Raw genomic sequence first — 18,419 nt, 5'->3', positions numbered from 1 at the left:
ATGAGATTCCCCCGCAAAAGAGGATAATTCGGTGCATCCTATTCTACTAACATATCGAAAATATTTAACAACTCTTCAGAAACTGAGAAAGAACAAAATTCACTCTCTGTGTTCTTGTAGTACAAGAGTGTTGATTATAAGAAATGAAAAATTACACCTTTCTCTTTTTCAAACGGCTCACTGCTGATTCCCGCTGTTTATTTATTAGTCTCGACAAAATTAGAGAAACGGAAATGATCATGTCCTCTATAGAACAACTTGTTTAGCCGAAGGGACGGACCATTAGAAAACTTATCGGGGGAGGCGGGCGAAGTACAAAAAAATATTCGCGCAAGGGAAAATTAAGAGAAAAAAAATTCATACAAAGAGTTTGATAAACAAAAAAGAATTCCTGCGGCTCAAAAATCCCCACCCCCCCCCCCCCCCCCCAATAGTTTTCTAATGGTGCGTCCCTAATGTTCATATTTTGTAAAATCCATTGTTAAAACGTCTGTACACTTGGAACTACTAGGGCGGCACTTGTGATTAGCGCTTCAATTACATTTCTTGTTATAGTCATTTCTACATAAACACTTATTTGGTATGCCGATTATATAAAAGGATTAGGCGGCAAAGCACCGTTTTCTTCCAGCTACAATGAATTTTTAATTTTTAGAAAATATGCACCAATTCCTAAATAGCCTTAATAAGTGCTAATTACAATTAATGTAAGAACCTGTTTAGGCAAAGCAGGAGCTTACTCACGCGTTTTTAATGTATTGTCTGAGGAAATAACGTTCATGCAACTACGATGAAACGACGAGCATTGATGTAAAGTCAAACCTCCCGTAAGGGGCCACCCAAATACCAAGATTTGTTGGTCACTAATGAGGGTCGAACAACAAGGGGTTCTTTTCCGGCTCTCTTGTTCTTTTTGGAATAGATCTTACTATTGCTTTCATTTCGAACGTTCTTCGCATACAATTTGTAATACGTATAGGGAACATGGAGATTAGACCATGGTTCAAGAGGTTTCTTACAACACGTTTGAAAATATAAAATAAAAAACCGGTTCCATGGTGATGATTACTAATTACGAGAGGTTACCACTACAAGAAGGCTATTATTGATACAATGTTAAGGTTGGTGTTTTGGATCACCTGAATTGGTTGCTCACTAGCGGTGGTCGTACAAGTTCGACTTAGACTACGAGAAGTCCTCCTTTTTTCAGTCCTTCGAGCGAAACGTCAGAGACACAAAAATGATCACACGCGTGACTAAAGGCGCGAAAGGGGAAGAGCTGCCGCCCTTGTTTCTCGCGTCTCGCCTCTTTCCGCTCGCTCAAGTGCACTCCCCTCACTGAAGCCGAAAGAAAAGAGAGACTGCTCGCAGTCAGTGCAATCTGCGTTCGACTGTACTTTGCCATTTCGTGCACGTGCAATTAAAGTTAAATTTCTGAAAAATTGTCAGGCCTGTCACTGTTATTTAAGATTAGAACTGTTGGTTGTGGACGGATACCAGCGTCAAAGGACATTTTGGAATCCTGTTCCTTGAGTGTTTTGTTTCCGTCAGGAGCCTCTGGAATTCCTGGTTTGCGACTGAAGTCGGCATTGTCAGCGTCAAACTTTCTAGATCTATGACCATCAGTCGAGGAAACATTTTCCTGGCCAGTTGATCTATAAAGCGGGTTAATAGCAGCACCAAAATCGTTCATTTCTTGATAGGGAGAAGGAACGATGGGCGGAATATCCTCATAAAGCACGCTATCAGGAGCACCAAAGCTAGGAGCACCAAAGCCAGCAACAGCAGCAGTATCGTACCCTGGGTTTTCAAATGAAGTCGTGCGTGTTGTGGGTGCATCTATTTCCTTTTTGTAGGGAACAGTTGTTCGTACCCTGTGAAGGAGAATTGTATCCAAATTTACATCAACTACCAAATCCTTTCAGTTCTATTATTTCTGTTGCAAATAAGGATAGTTACTGTTCAAACCACTACAAGAGAACTTGTAAATGAACAACAGCGTTTAAATATTTCCTCTAGTTATATTCAATTGCAACAAATGTAATTTTGGATTTTAGGGTGGGTCTTGAACTCTATTCCGCTGTATTGAACTATAGCGTTTATATGAAAAGCAATCCTTCAAATCTTCACAGTTCATACATACTACGCATTCATTTTATTGAGATTTATTTTTGAGCAAAATTATCCTCACGAGAAGCGCATCTAAAAGAATACCTAAAAGACGAACAAACAAACTGACAAAGGATCCCGTTTATCGTTTGTGTCACGATAGTCAGTTATTGATCGCGACTTTTGGCGTACTGCAGCTAACACCGTGTTTTCTTGTGATTGGTGTTTCCAACACCAAAATTTATATCCTTTTTGAAAATATTGGTTCATATAAATTTAAAAATGGCTTACCTGAAATACCATACCAGGAAGGCAATGATAGCAATGACAACAACAACGGCCACGACCACCCCTCCTATGACACCCCCGTCATTGCTTCCTCCCTCACTAGCAGCCACTCTACCAGGCGACGCCGGTTTTTCTGTTGTTGATGAAAGAGTAATAGGCATCGTTGCAGTTTTACTGTGCGTTTGTTGGGTGGTCTGTGCTGGAACTTTGGGCTGGGCGCTAACCAATCTCCCGCCGAGTAAGTCACTGATGTTTGATTCCGCTTGTAGTATTATCTTGCTGAGATTGTCACTGGATACTACAGCAGTTGAACCATCTGCCAAGATTTTTAAAACGGCCAGCTCTACATGAAGGTTTGCACCTGATTGCTTTGGATCAACCGGTATTATCACGTCATCCTGCGTAAATTTTGTCAACTTTAATGATCGTTTTCTCCTTCGTTTATCCCTTTGAAAAAGAAGTAAGAATGTTGGTAACAAATTCAGACTTCACATATACATAGAGACCAAGTTAAAGGGAAAAGATTTCTCTCCAACTGGGTAACAAAACGTTTTATTGAAGTTATTGAAGGCAATTGATCTTAAAAAATAGACGGCCTGGATAAGAAAGAAGATGATTTCCTACCTCCTTAAAACAACGAAGAAAAACGCTTAACACTTAACAAGAACACAATAGCTGCTTCGGTTTACGAAAGACCTGAAACCTGAAGAGCGCTGCTTATAACTTGGTGCAAATGGGCCAAAATGACGCTGGTTCACGCCCGCGCACTGCTTAGTGTATTGAGAAAATCACGTACTCGTGGTCGCACTGGTCTTAGAATCTAAAGGTCTTTAATGACGGTTTGTGGGCAATTGTTTCATTCTATTTAGAGTCAATTGTTCTTACTCTAAAAGTTGTATTGGGCAGCTGTTGGTTTCACCCGCGCAGAGTTTGTTCAAGCTTTCCACTATGATTTGCACCAACGCCGCTCTATCAAACTGTGAAGAAAGAGAAAATGTTAAAGTAAATATCCAAGATTCGATAACTTCAGTGCAATGTACACAGTGCATTTTACTGGTAAAACAAAGCTTAGGGCAAAGTAGTAGAGTTATTAAAGCAAACTTCACTAAAACGTTTCCTAGGTGATATGGAGTAATGTTGTAGTCCTTCAGAAGCAAATTTTTGACTCCACGCGTCTTTGCGTGCAAAGCACCAGAGGAAAGAAAAACCGGTCCCTATTCATTGTCTTGTCACAAATATAGTTTTCAGTCTTTCATCGTTTACATATTTCTTGGGTATTTTACAATTAACGGTTTTTTACGACTGTAAATGTCACTTGAGAAATATCTCTTAACTTAAGAAGAATAAAGAAGACGACGATGACCATGATGATGATGATGATGATGTTGATGATGATGATAATGATGATGATGGTGTTGATGATGATGATGTTGATGATGATGATAATGATGATGATGGTGTTGATGATGATGATTATTAACATTATTATTACCTGTAACGTAGGCTCTATGTAGGACCTGCTGATGCCTATTTGTGCATCTTGCATTGACGACATTTAGTTGGAGAAGTTTTTGTGTTACCAGCTTATATATGTTTACAAAATTCCTCTTTCTATCCATGAAACTCACCTTATTTTCTTGTATTTCAATGGCAATAACAACAACCAAATTCCCTACAAAAACAACGGCGCTAAAAATTAGCTTGTTAAATTGAATTGATTGAGTGCCCATTACTTTGTTCTATTAGGGTAAACCAAAGACAGACATGGTCCATTTTAGTATGGAGATTTCAAAACTTTGATTTCATTAAAAATAGGCTCTCGCGTTGTTTAGGCTTTTCAAACAGAAATCTCAGAATAGAAAGTCAACTAATATTCACTGTTTTAGACGAAAGCTATAGATTAGCCTTCTATTAAGTACACTACGTTTGGTTCCTTGGTGGACTGAACAATAAAACATAACAAAAAACATGAAACATAAAACTTACTGATGTCTTTTGAACAGAGCCGACCAGCAAAATAACCTGCACACACGCATTTATAGCTGAAACCATCGACCGTACATCGGCCTCCATTTTCACATGGGTTGTTAACGGAGCACACCTCGCCCGGCATTGAAGAAATAGATGTCAATGTGGAAACTGCCGAGGTTGGCCTGTTAAAAGGGGATGGTGAAGAAGATGACCTTGCGTTTGAACTTGCGCTAGACGTTTTGATGCTAACTTTGGGAGTCGCAACAGACGAGAAAGAAGATTGGAATAAGCCAGCTTTGGAGAAACTTCGGGATGGCTGGATGGTGGGAAGTAACAATTGCGATGATTTTATAGTTGGTGATATAGACACTGACTTTCCAATTTCTGTTGAACTAACACTAGAAACGTGCACTGTAGTGGTCGGAATTGATGTTGGTAATGTCTGGCATCGCTCATTAACTGGGCAGAGACAACGATATCCTTCAGGGTTTACAACACAAAGATGGGAGCATCCGCTGTTACCATTGATGCAGGAGTGATTTCCTGAAAGAAATGATATTTTAATTTAAGTAACGTTTGAGTTTTTAATATAATGAACATTCCCTGAGCCCAGGTTTTGTTGTATATTGTTTTATTTTTTAATTTCCTTCGAGGCGCCACTCAATGCGCTTTTTTTGTCTACATGTACTTTGGAGCTGTTAATTTTGTAATGTTAGTGAACAGAATGTCAAACATTGTTTCTCGAAACATTAACGTTAATGCTAAAGCCTTGGCGCATAGAATGAAATTAATTAGAGGTCAAAACACGTCGAAAATCCAGTATCAACTACTGGAAAACCTCCTCGGGTAAGCCAAAAGGATGACCCGAATAAGCAAACATTTAGGGTTACTGAGACTTATTTAATACAGTCCCTTATTTGACCGTTAAAAATTGATCGACCATCTTACCTGATGGCCTGACACCTTCCGAATTGTGCGCGTACAATCCTTGAGGAAACGATAAAAGGTCCATTACTTTATGTACGATGCTACCATTTACGTTGTCTGCATCTGCCTTGTAAACAGCACCACTGTAAGTCTGTAATTCACCGCCTGTCCAATAAAGGGTACCATTGATTAAGGTAAGACCCACTGGTCCATGAGGGCGATTAGACAGTACAGGGTGGAGAGTGAATTTGGCGAGATCGATGTATTTTACTAAGTTGTTCCTTGAGTCTGAATAGTATAGGCGTTTGTTGACTTTGTCAAGTGCTACGTCAAGCTTAGTTTCCCGAATGGAGGAAACGTTCATCAAAACAAAAACATTTTTGCCATCCATGTCTGCTCGTTGTATCTTTGGTTTGGTACCAGTAGAGGTGAAGTAGATATGTCTGAAAATAAGACACAATACCTCAGAACAAAACAATGCATTGAGTGATTGCTATAATTATTGAACATTTTAGTTGTTTGTTCTTAAGAGGATTTAGAAAAAGACGTTCCTCAAAGCTTGAAACGTCTCATTGCACGCTACTTCTTAAAGTTTATTATACAGTCTTATCTCCATGCTCACCTCCCATAAGCGACTGCCTAATGTCTTATCCAGACCTTGAGTTTGGTCTAAAAAGAAAGGGGGCGGCTCCCCTAGATCCGCGACTGCTACCCATCCGACAAAACATCCAAAATTGTCCCAGTCAAGGCCCTAAAATAAGACTGAAGCTCTCGTTGACGACCACCTCTCGTAAGGCAACCGCGGCCGCTTTTTGGCCCGACAGACTTCACAAACCACTTTTAAGCGACCGCTTGTCGCATGCATGGTGCAGCCTCTTTGTTCGCTTTATGTACTAAGATGCTCAGTGTATACGAAAAACGTTTAGTGATAGAACTACATTTATACGTAACTCAGAAATTACATGCAATAGAGTATTTGTCAAAATTCAGGTAGGTCTGAACTTCTTCTCATAGAGTTCCCCCTATGGTTCAATTCGCGAAGGTGACCATCTCTCATAAGCGCGCGACCACTAAATCTTCACATACTGGGAGGTGGCTTACGAGGGGTTCGACAATATGTGCAAGGTCTGAGTCGATTGCTTCATGCATACGATCATATAGTTGACAGAGGTTCTTACCCATTATCACTGTCTAAGGCTATTCCATGAGCAAACGTCGAATTGATTAAATGCGTCTGATAGGACCCATCTAGTTTTGATACCATGATTCCTTTTTGGTCGGTGAAGTAAAGATTTTGGCCCAAATGGTCTATTGCTAGACCTGCTGGGAACGTCAGCCCTTTAACGATAACCCGCCTTGAGCTTCCGTTAAGATAGGAACGAACAATAGAGCCAGACTGTTCAATCCAGTAGACCATTTTGTCTTCGCTATTGAAGGTAACAGCTTGTGGGTTATTTGTCTGTAGTGCGAGAGGCACCCCTTTCTCTGGAAAGCCACTACTATCAAGGGAAATGTGGTAGATTAAGCTCCTTCCAGACTCACAAACCAGGATGAAATTTATGGATTCTTAAATGAAAACAAAACATGTTTGTTAGACGTATTTAAGAATAAATGTTTATCTAGATCACCTGCAGCAACCCATATGATCTTAATTTGATGCAGCATGACTATCGCAGTAAGTACCAACTGTGCCCAAATCCTCTCGAATGCTAGAGTTTACAAATGCAAAAATATAACAAATGAATCTGGGGTGCACTGGCATCCACTCCTAATAATGAGTCATGCACATGCAGTAACTGGTGGTGGCCTGCAGCGACCCAAATGTTATCTTCATTTGCTAACCTAAATGTGGTGCACGCTGTTGGCAGATAGCGGCTGCATCCTCGTGGTGATCACAGTTATTGCTGCCCCATGCCAGATGCCCACATTGTAGAATAGAAGTTTCACTGCCTCGGCACTCCACGCCACTAAGCCATATTTTGCCATTTCCACGGCCAAAGAAGGCGTGACCGGGAGCGCGTACCGCTCTTGAATAATTCAGCATTTTGCATATCACATCTGCATCATTGATGTCCCATTGGTCATCGCATACTGTTCCCCAGTGACCGTCACGGAAAACTTCCACTCTTCCTTCACTTTCCCTCGCTCCGTCTGCCAGTCGTACGATTTGATCTTTAGGGGAAAAGAAGAAATATAACGTCTTAACGTTTCGTTATTTCAATGCTATGATATACAAAGACAGCTATGCCAGTTCAGATCTTTAAACTTCTTTGAGGACAATTCCAAGTGAGTAAGAGCTCTTTTCGTTTAACTATACCCGTTTACTTTTAATAACAGACAGAGCTAAAGATTATTAAAAAATAGATATTATCTCCGGATTGACGGCTGTAAGGGTAATAGTGGCCTCATATTAATGAAATAAATGATCCAGAAATGTCAAATTAAAAGACGATTGAAAAACAGTCATCGGAGAAGGATCATATTTGAAGTGACTATATAAACTCCCATTTCGCATAACGAGCTCATAGTCAAGCGTCGTCAAGATGTATTTTTAAGAGAACAATGACTACCTGGTGCTGACACTGGTGAATGTTTGCAGACTACTCCCACGTCTTCCGTGTGCCTACAGTTGTGACTTCCCCAACCGCCATGACGACACTCCGCGATGCTTTGTTCATCACCATCGCAATGAACATCGTCCAGCCATATTTTTTCGGCGATCCCATAGCCGTTATAAAAGCCACAGCATTGTGTACTTAGAGCTCCCTCCGTAAAGTTCAACATGCGACAAATTACGTTAGCTTCCTCGATCCCCCAAAAATCATCGCATATTGTTCCCCAGGTTCCGTTTAGTTTGATTTCAACCCCACCTTCGTAATGCGTCTCACCACCGTGCAAGCGTATTTCAAGTTCTGTGAAGGCAATGAAATTATATTCGCGTCATACTGTCATATGAAAACCTTGCTATTACAAGGTATTAGGCGAATATCATACTATTCAATACATCTGTAGGCTGCTCTTAATTAATATGATGGCAGGATATAGTTAGCAGCAGCCTGGTTGGAATGCTTAAACTCGTTGTGCAGCATTCAATATGAACAGCGAATAATTCATAACCTCTGGTGCATGGTTGAACCAGTTTTGCTCTGTTTCTAGACAATTTCCGATTTAGATATTGAAAGACGTTAGTTGTTAGACAATTTCCGATTTAGGTATTGAAAGACGTTAGAAGGCGCCTCCAGCCGGAAAAAAAAAACACCTAATTTGAATGTCAATGTATTTAGCCCGAAAGTACTAATTAGGGACACTGTTTTTACGTCTGCAACGGGAGACGGGACCGCCATCTTACGTGGGGCATCCGAGCCACGCGAAGGTCTAGCCGCTTTCAGTTCAAGGGGGGTACCTTCATTTCTCAGTTATTTTAAGACCCAGAGTATTAATTGGTCTGGCCCCGGGGATCGAACCGTCGACTTCCCTCTCTGCAGTTAAGCTCTCTACCGACTGAGCTAATCCTCCCACGGCCTCAAATCTAAATCTCAAATCTCAATCTTTATTTCAACACGGTAAAAATTCATCAGGTTTTTTTTTGGCACAATATTCAATACAACTACATAACAATATTTACTAACAGTAAAAACGTATCTAAAGAGTCCCTTTAGTAAAAATACTACTCATAATTACACTAAACTAGACCTGTTTTCTATGCATGCCGTGTATCTAACTTAATTAACTAAAACTAAGGTGTAATAATTACTTAAAACGATTTAGAGATTTCAATTAACACCAAAATATATACGTACCAGGGTGTGGTCCTGGAGCCAAAGTTGGTTCTATTATGTCCAAAAAAATAAGAATAATATGAGAACGTCAAATGGTGTTATGATTAATTCAATGTTGTTTGTCAATCCTTAATAATCCTTAACTACCTGATAGCCAAGGGTAATTAATAATCTGTTATGGGAACATGAGCCAGAAACCATGCACGTCCTAGCACTTTTAACCGTAAGGAACAGACTTGAAACTATTTGATTGAGATTTCTGTTGAAAGGTTTTCTAATCATCAGGGAATTGCGAAGCGCTTTACCTTGACTACTAGGTGCTGAATCCCTCCAACAGACCACACTGGCGTCCTCACTATGTCGGCAGTCATGTTGTCTCCATCCATCATGCCGACAAGCTGCAATGGTAGGCTCATCACCTCTGCATTTTACGCTGTCCAGCCAAATGGGGTAAGAACTTCTTCCGGGACCGAATGCCGCTTCTCGAAGCGCAAATTCTGCCCCAGAGTGGTTCAGCATGCGGCATATGACATGTGCTTCGGATATTCCCCAATAATCGTCGCATATTGTCCCCCATTGTCCGTTGTATTTCACTTCCACTCGACCTTGGTTGGATTGTGCCGAGCCAACCAGACGGACTTCGATAGCTTGTATGTAAAAAAGAAAATTTGTTTTCAGATAATGATCTTTTCAGCGTTGTCATTTTCAATTTTTACTGACTTTTTTGAGTGTTATATTGCTTGTGTTCAATGTACTATACACTCCTTATTTAAGCAGCGCAGCAGTACGCTGAAAAATTGAGGTTGCTTTGACATGTATGTACACTGACATAATATCTCTTGCTCCTCAAACTTCTGTGATGGCTAAACTAGCCTCTGAGATCGCATAGAGTGATTCAAGCCCAACTCTCTCGATTACTTTTGTATTGGTACGCTTTCTCCCTCATCGAACGCAATAATTTACAGCTTATTCACCAAGATTGGTCTTCCTGGTATCGTGGAACCTCGATTTAACGAAGGCCATATAACGAAGTCCTCGGTATAACGAACGATTTTCTTCAGCCCGGCCAAAATTACAGTAAAATGTATGGAACAGAACCTCGATGTAACGAACCTCAATTTAACGAAATCCTCGTTATCACGAACACGATCTAAAAACGCAGACGTAATGAATAAACCTCGATATAACGAATACGTCAATATGTGACCGAAAGACAGCTTAAGAATGCGAAGCAGATCAACGAGGATAAAATTTATGTGTACAGTAGTTTTAAGCAGTTTTTTTTGCCTGTTCTTGCGTTTCTAGTGCCGTAGCAATGAACAGCTCTGGATTGAGACAATAGCTTCGTATATAAATGTTTAATACGTACAGAAAGGTCAACACTATTTAACATCTGTCGAATGGCCTTTGGACACCTTATGAAGTTTGCACAACGTAGTATTCTTTATCGTTTCGCATTTCCTTTACTGATTAGGGTTAAGTTCTGCCTTTACTGATTAGGGTTAAGCACTGCGTTTTCTGATTAGGGTTAAGCACTGCCTTTTCTGATTAGGGTTAAGCTCCGCCTTTACTGATTAGGGTTAAGCACTGTTTCGAAACTGGTTAGGTTCTTTTTTTGGGTTGGGGTCGATGCTATGTGTACTTAAATTATTTCCCTGCCATCCAACAAATCCTCAGTGGTCTAGTAGTTAGTGGATGGTTAGTGTGGCGTACTGGGTATGAGACGTTGATTCGAGTCGGGGGAAAAAAGGCAGGGTCATGGGTTCGAATTCTCTTGTCTTTCGTATCAATTTTTTTCTCTTAAATTGAAGACACTCGCACTTTCATAAATGATTTCCAGCTTGAAATATCATCTAGGTGTGATATAAAAGTAGAAAACAGTTCTACCTTGTGTAAAAATCGTAAGGGGAGAAAGAGCCTTTCGACGGATGTTAACGAGTGCTGACCGTATAGAAATTGTTCAGATCCGGAAATGCTGGGCGTTGGAAATTAGTCATTAACTATACCTCAATACAACGAACATTTCGTTAAATCGAGGTTTTCGATATAACGAACCCTCGATATAAAGAACACAATTTTCCAGTCCCTTGTCACTTCGTTAAATATAGGTTCCACTGTATGTGGGCTGGGTAGAACTATCGACGAAAATTGCTTGTTCCTCGAGTATTTTAATGCTAAAAAAAATAATTACCAGACACAACATGTAAATTCACCAATAGCATACCTGGAAGGGGTGGTGACTGCGTTGCAGCTGTGGATGCTGTAAATGACAAAAGCCGTATGTTGGATACATAATAAGGAAAACTAAAAGCTGGAACAAAGGTAATGGTTTTAAAAAGTTATCAAATATTAGTTTACCATTATTACAAGTCAGTCCATCTGAACTCAACGTAATGCCTTGTGGACAAGCGCACTTCCTTCCTCTTCCTGGAGTCAGCAAACATAAATCACTGCAGTTGCCGTTGTTTTCTGTGCAAGGTCCACTTCCATCTACCGCAGAACAACAACAACAAAACAGATGTTTGTCAAACTGACAGATTTACCAGCCATGAAAGTTCACAAATACAAAAAGGGGCCTTTATGTTTTTGGGTTTGTTAAGCTCATGTTCTGTTGAGTTCAACTATATTTAGTTGTTCGGCCAATTTTGTGTTCTCGCTCGTTGATTCGATAGATCAACTTTTTCAAAACTGACCACCACAACTTGGTTGAAATGGTGGAAAACGACGAGCATATCAAAAAATCAGCGTCCAGGAGAGTACCCCTGGGGTAATTATGCCCACGGCTGATTTAAAACCGTGTAAACCGGTTTAAACGTGTTTTTTTTAGGAAAGTCAAGTCTAAATCAATTTAACCGTTTTTGGTAGAAACGGTCGATCACATTAAAAAGTACATTTATAACATTCAAGCAGCACCCTATTACAGTATTATGTATCTCATTCTGTACGTCATCTGAACTTTTTGTTGCAAAAAAGTTGGAGAGAGTGTGAAGAGGACATTAAATGGCCGCGCGGAAATAATAAATTTCTCTTCAAGTGTTGAAAAATATTTCTTCAACACGAGAAACGAATGTTCTATTTATTATATAGCCACCAATGAAACACCGAATCATTTCACTTTGAGTTTTTTGTTGTGAAAGGCGCGATTTAGTATGTAGCCATAGCAACGGTGATCTTTTCACGTGTGAAGATAACATGTTATTTTCACATGTGAAGATATAATGTTTTCGGGCGAAAGCTCACCTGGTATTTCATTGCTGCTTATTGCCCCCGCAGGGATTTCGCCCAGAAGGCGAAATCCCGAGGAGGCACTCTAGTAACTCGCGCGTATATTACGGAAAGTACTTAGAGTTGAAATATACAGTCATACGGTCAATATAGAAAAATCTCGATTTGCCTGAACAGGGGCCGCGAGGAATCGGTAGGTAATGATGACGTTTCTATTGTTTGCTCCCGCAAGTACGAAATGGTTAGGATGACGTAAAGACAGAAAATCCCGAAGGGACCCCTTAGGTCAGGATCTTGTGACATGCATTGTGCAGTCATACTTCGATACTCTTTTGCTTTACGTGTTATCAGTGACATTCTGTGGAGCAGTTGTTTTGAAAGTTATGGACCAAAAGATACTCGTTAAGCGCAGATGAAGTTACAAGGTGCGTATAACTGTGTATATATAAACACTTGGAAAGTATGCCAGACACGAGTTCACAAATCTTTGATTTAAAACCTTGCCAGAAACTCTTTCTCTCTCTTTGACCGGAATAAGGCTCAGCCCAAAACCAGCAAGACGAGTGAACAACGCCTAGCTTATCACTAGCAGAACGATGGACGATTACAGAAATTCGCCGACAATCAAATTCTGTGCTGACTTATTTCGCTGCTCACAGATGTCCTTCAACTATAAAGTTTAAAATAAGACTAGAATGCGCGAGCTTGAATTGATCAAACTTCCTATTATTTTCTAAGGCTTACTTTCCGGCAAATAAAATGAACTGAATGTAAAAAGTGAAAGAGAAAAAGCGAAAAATTCAACTTCTAATAAATTTTTTCTTTTGGTTGAAAATAAACTATTCTAGAAACTAAGAAGGTTTTGATCAAAGCTGTGTAAATCGAACTGAAACGGTGCTTGGAACCTTGCATTTCCTGTATTTGTCTCACGTATTGTATGGAATATGTGTGACTGAATCTTCATTATGAATCGGTATATTTCAAAGAGCTACACAACTGCAAGAATACTATTGACCGACAATATACAGAGCGGGGGCAGCCGTAGTGTCAACTATTACTAGTATAATAAGAGGAGAGTAACAGATTGTTGGACAGAAGCTTCATACAGCTTATTACACGAATTGCTGTTACTCTTTCTTCAACGGAAAGTACTTTTTTGTTTACTTAGCAACAAATCGCGGGTACTGATACCCATTTAGAGAATAGACTGTTTGCAATTAGTTTCTCTTTCGAAATAATTCTTTCTCGCTCAAAACGCTCGCAGATAAAGATAATAGGACGATCAGGAAAGGGAAAAGTCGTGCAGATAACTTTGAGCGATCTTGGCAAAATTTATCTCCTTCCCTGGAATAAGATGAGCTACCTCTCTACAGACAATGTCAAATTTAACCTACCAGTTTGTTGTCTTAATGGATCATACGTCGCAAGTCCGACCAAACTGTACTCTGTAAGATCATCTCTAGTTATCACTCGGCTGTTAGAACCTTTGAAATCAAACCACGCTATTCCTTGCCTATTCACGTCAGCCCAGTAAAGGTCATTTTGAAAAATTGCCAGATGGAATGGAAAAAATGATTGAGATAGATATCCAATCGCTGCAAAATGGGTTCCATCGAGGCTCACGGAACCAATGAAGGTGTTGGTATAGAAAATATCTGCCCAGTACACACGGTTTTCGGAGTAGTCGATGGTTAGGTACAAGGGCACGCCGTGAAATAACGTGAACAATTCTTGCTGATTTTCACCAGTTAAATCTGCGCGTACTATCTTCGGTTGACTGTAATCGTAGTCGGACCAAACCAGGTATCTAACAAAAAGGTTAAACAAACGATCAATCATGGGATTTCAAGACGGGCACCCAACGTCAATTTTCGGAAAATATCTGTTCCGTCGGAAGACGATTTGAGATTCAGAATTTTCGGAACATTTGTTGTACAATTTCTCGCTTGCCTGCCTCTCCTAGGATTTTCGAACATCTAAAAAATGGTATGACTGCCCATTTTAAAGGGATTTTTACCCTGAAAAGGTCACCTAGAATTTTCGGGATTCTTTTTTTCTGGCTGAATTTTCGAAAAGGTAAGTTTTGACCCCTGTAATTTTCGGATCACTAGACTTTCAGCTAGGAAATCCGATGAAAACTTTTTAGGGGATAAACATATGCCTATATCTACTGTTTAAATACCAAAATATGTAAATGCTATGTTTAAGTGGTTTTGATTTATATTCTCGTTGGGTGCCACTGTTCAAGAGGTGTTAGTGGTAATAATTTTATGGACCCGTGCGTTCCTCCCGTAGTCTCTGCTACGGAAGGAATACTAAGGCCAGATTCAAGGGAACGGGTTCAGTTAGAGCCTACTTGCACTCGTATCCTTGTGTCCCCAGGAGGTGTTTGAAATGATGTTCAGAGATGTTGTAGGATATGACTCATGTATAAAACTCAACTTACCCCTTTCCTGGGTGCACGGCAATTCCAACGGGCGATTTAACATTATGTGTCACTAATGTCTTTCTAGCACTTCCATCCGTTTTTGCCACTTCTATTCTTTCGTAGAGATAATCTGTCCAGTAGATCAAGCCACTTTCCCATTCAACAGCTATGGAAAAAACCTCCCCAATGTCTTCCTTCAGAATGACCTTCACCTCTCCAGATGTGAGATTCTTCTTATTTATTGTCCAGGCGTGAGTGTCGCTCCAGTACACTATATTGTTTCTTACATCTATGTCTATTGCTGTACCCTCGGCAATGTTGGAAACGACTGTTCTGATGTTTGGGTTAGATTGATGAAGTGATTGAAACTCCACACACTTAATGTTGTGGTCGTCAATGAAATAAAGACTAGGATTACCTTGTTCACAGCCATCAGTACCTACAAATGTAAAAAATAAAGTACGTAATTGTAAAACCGGTTTTGATTAAATTACCGCGGCCAACTCTTGGTACTTTTGGAACAAAAACGTTTGCACTGTCTTGTACCAAGAGAACACAAAGCCCGGGGGGGGGGGGGGGAGGGAGGGAGTACCCCGGATTTCAAGTGACAGGGATGATCGAATGGGGGCAAAATTTAACACCCAAAAAAATCCCTAGGGCCTCCAACAAAACCCAAAAAATCCCATGCCGAATTTCCGAGCCATAAAAATTTCCACAAAGCAGTAAATGATATAACACGAAAAATGGAAACATGTTAATTTTGAATATCCAAAAAAATCCTTGCTTAAATCAAGCTACCCCAATAAATACTGCCAAAATTTTCCTACCCAAAAAAAAGTCCCAAAATAGAAAATTTCAACCTCCCAAAAATCCTTCATGTCACTTGAAATCTGGAGTACTCCCCCCTGGGACAGAAAGCCTTTATGTTCTCTTGGGCTTCACGCCTTCAGAGTTTCACAATCCTATCATACCAGAGTCAGTGTTACGGAGTGTTAGAGCTTCAGACTTTAATAAATAACTGAACAAGGCAGTGAATAGTTTACTGGGCTGGATTTCAACTCAGTCACCCAAGGTTCAAATTGTCGACCAGCAGGGATTGCTCTCCGTAATCTCGAGTTCAACGACTTTGTAATGCGTCTAAATAACCAAACTGGTTTGCCTCTGGCGAGTTAAGGGTTTGGTTTCGTTAATCCACTTTAACTTAGTCAAAAACATAATTAAAAAATAAATAAACAAATAATGAATAAATAATCCGTGAAAGTCCTTAAGACATGATTAGAAAGTCATTTCGCATGATTATTAAAGAGTAAAGACTGAAAGAGTTGAACTCTTTTTAAATGCAAAATAATGCGATGTCATTGTTTATGAATTTCTTCGGTCAAAAGAGGAGGTCTTTTGTGTTAGTTTACGATTAAGAGAGCAACAAATATTGTTCAAGTGTGTCATTCCTTCATCTAAATCACTATCAATATTTTTCAGAATTATCGCGACTGAGTTAAATACTACTCGATCGATGTCTCGAAGAATAAACCACTTCATTTGTTTAAAGTAATGATAACAGGCCTCGGTCACCTTTTATACTAGAATTCTTTTGAATGATGAACCTTGTCAATAAAGTGCGACATCCGTGGTTATGACTATTAGGCCATATGACGTATAAGACATGCCGTATTTATACGTCATGTAATTGTAGACATGGCAACGCGATGGTAGAAAAGAAAAAAAATGAATTTTGTTCATAAGCACCACGATATCGTGTAAATTTAAATAATAAAACATGATTCAGCAGGTGTCTATGGAACTTACCGTAACTACAATGAATTCAAAAACAGTAGAATAAATACAAGTACTCAGTCTAGTGTCATACATGAATACCCAGGTAAACTAATACCCGCAATTTAACATCTTCTTGTTTTTCCTTTTTTTCTATCGAAGGAAACATGTATTTCCTAGCGGAGTGGGCGATAAGGACCGGTTCTTTGAATATTTGCCAGGGCAAGTGAAACTCATTGTTAGGAATTGCCTGCGAACTGCTTGAAGAGAAAAATTTCCTAGCCGTGAAATTTCACTCAGGCTGGGTTTTCACTCATCCAAACCATGTTGTTTAGAGGGGATTCTAAATACCGCAGGCTAAAGAGATTAAAATGCTGTCGAACTGCTTCTTTTCACTAAAGGCTGCAGACTGAAAACTAAGCGACCTCCTACGTACTACTTTTAAAGCATTTTACTCGACATATAGATGAATTTGAAAACGATTGAGTCTTTGAAATCATTTTCTTAAGTGGAAAAAGAGATTTATTCAACATCAGACTATCTCCTGTCATCACTTAAACAATCATGCCGGTTGAAAACCATCAATGAACGTACTTCGTAGGATACGTTTTCGACCTCGGGCAGGTGTCTCTCAACCAAAAAGCATGCGTATAGCGTTCCCGAATAAGCCTAAAATGCTAAATTAAAAATGAGAGTATCACAAACCTCGCAAAATCCAGTGACCTAGTCCACTAAATATTAGAACTGCTATCACGCGATAAATGAACCAAGGGTTATACCACATTCTTGTTGTTATTTTTTAACATCAACTTCACCACAGGTTCTGTCGAGAATAAGAAAAAGTGTCAAGCAGACCAAATAATTCAAACTGTAATTAAAAGTAAAATAGCGTGTCTTAAACAAGACATGCATGATAAACAAAAATAGCCCGGAAAATTATTGTTATTTAGTACCGCTCAATACGTTGGTGCCAAGGTTTTCTTACGTTTATCCAGTTCTTGAACTAAAATATGAGTGATTTAGCATACCTCTAAAATAGAAAAGTTGTAAGTCGTGGAGTAAATACTCCAAAGGTACTCCTGTGTATAATTTGGCTAGCAGCTTTCAAATGCAAGATGTGTTATGGCAAATCCAATCTGTGATAACTGATGTGCATCTTAAGAAAAGCTGACCGTTTTTCACAAAATTCGACCAAATACTTGCTTTTAGAAGCCTTGGGGCCGAAAAACTTCAAGTATCAAAATCCTGACACATCACACTTTGGACGTGATGACAACTTTTGAAGTCTTTAGTAACTGCAAGAGTTGATCAGTTTATGTCACTGGCTAAACACCTGCTATTTTTAGGCGCTAAACGTATAACAATTGTAACAAAAAGATTATCATTCTGGTTCTGTCATGCTAAGCAGCTCTCATCTATTTTGTATGATAATCACGCGCTACACACAAATAAAAACTTTTAAAAGTTGATAAGGCTGTGTTTCCGAAATATATTAGTCGCGAGTGGCGCTCCTTAACTAGTCTTAAGAAAAAAGGAAATAAATATGAAGAAGATGCGTCTTTAAGTGCGTGCACTCAGTTATGTAAGTGTTTGGGCATCGGTTGTACAAAATGTGCCGGTAGAAAGTACGTCCATACTTCTTTCAGTTTGAACTGATCTGAATCGACTTCAGTTAAAAAGATAAATAAACAACGAAAAATGTGGGACTTACACCTTTATCCTGGCAACACACACGCATGACTTTGCGATTTTACCTTGTTCTTTTCAAAGGGAAAATTATAATAAAGGGCTTTATTTCCGCTACCCGTTAGACGCTTTATACAGACACTGCACCGTCATGTCATGACACGGTTTTCCGTGTTTATAATTATATGCAATGTCCCGTTTGCGATTTAAAGAATCTTTTTTAACTCACAGTA

The 18,419-nt window shown here is 39.5% G+C and overlaps 1 protein-coding gene across 1 annotated transcript; it reads right to left on the bottom strand.

The window, feature by feature from the left end:
- Positions 1 to 494: 494 nt before the first annotated feature.
- LOC140936286 (uncharacterized) lies at positions 495 to 18,308 on the bottom strand. The gene is made up of 17 exons (XM_073385733.1): positions 18,212 to 18,308; positions 17,206 to 17,323; positions 14,746 to 15,166; positions 13,694 to 14,106; positions 11,433 to 11,564; positions 11,299 to 11,334; positions 9,380 to 9,721; positions 9,096 to 9,125; positions 7,866 to 8,207; positions 7,138 to 7,467; positions 6,474 to 6,861; positions 5,317 to 5,738; positions 4,384 to 4,911; positions 4,026 to 4,069; positions 3,283 to 3,374; positions 2,401 to 2,844; positions 495 to 1,874 (listed from the first exon to the last, which is right to left on the bottom strand). Exons 2-17 carry the CDS (start codon positions 17,282 to 17,284, stop codon positions 1,427 to 1,429), a joined length of 4,491 nt encoding a protein of 1,496 aa, XP_073241834.1. The 5' UTR covers positions 17,285 to 17,323; positions 18,212 to 18,308; the 3' UTR covers positions 495 to 1,426.
- Positions 18,309 to 18,419: the final 111 nt, after the last annotated feature.

This window comes from Porites lutea, chromosome 5 (assembly GCF_958299795.1).
Source record: "Porites lutea chromosome 5, jaPorLute2.1, whole genome shotgun sequence".
Classification (NCBI taxonomy): Eukaryota; Metazoa; Cnidaria; class Anthozoa; order Scleractinia; family Poritidae; genus Porites; species Porites lutea.
This window is presented reverse-complemented; position numbering and strand designations above follow the sequence as displayed.

Bases quoted from the DNA above. Each gene is read 5' to 3' on its own strand.
- LOC140936286 (XM_073385733.1), bottom strand. From the start codon at position 17,284: ATGTGGTATAACCCTTGGTTCATTTATCGCGTGATAGCAGTTCTAATA. The intron at 7,468-7,865 runs GTAGTCATTGTT...TTTCCCCTAAAG, and splicing joins TTCACCAGTGTCAGCACCAG to ATCAAATCGTACGACTGGCA. The intron at 3,375-4,025 runs GTGAGTTTCATG...CTTTCTTCACAG, and splicing joins TTGAAATACAAGAAAATAAG to TTTGATAGAGCGGCGTTGGT.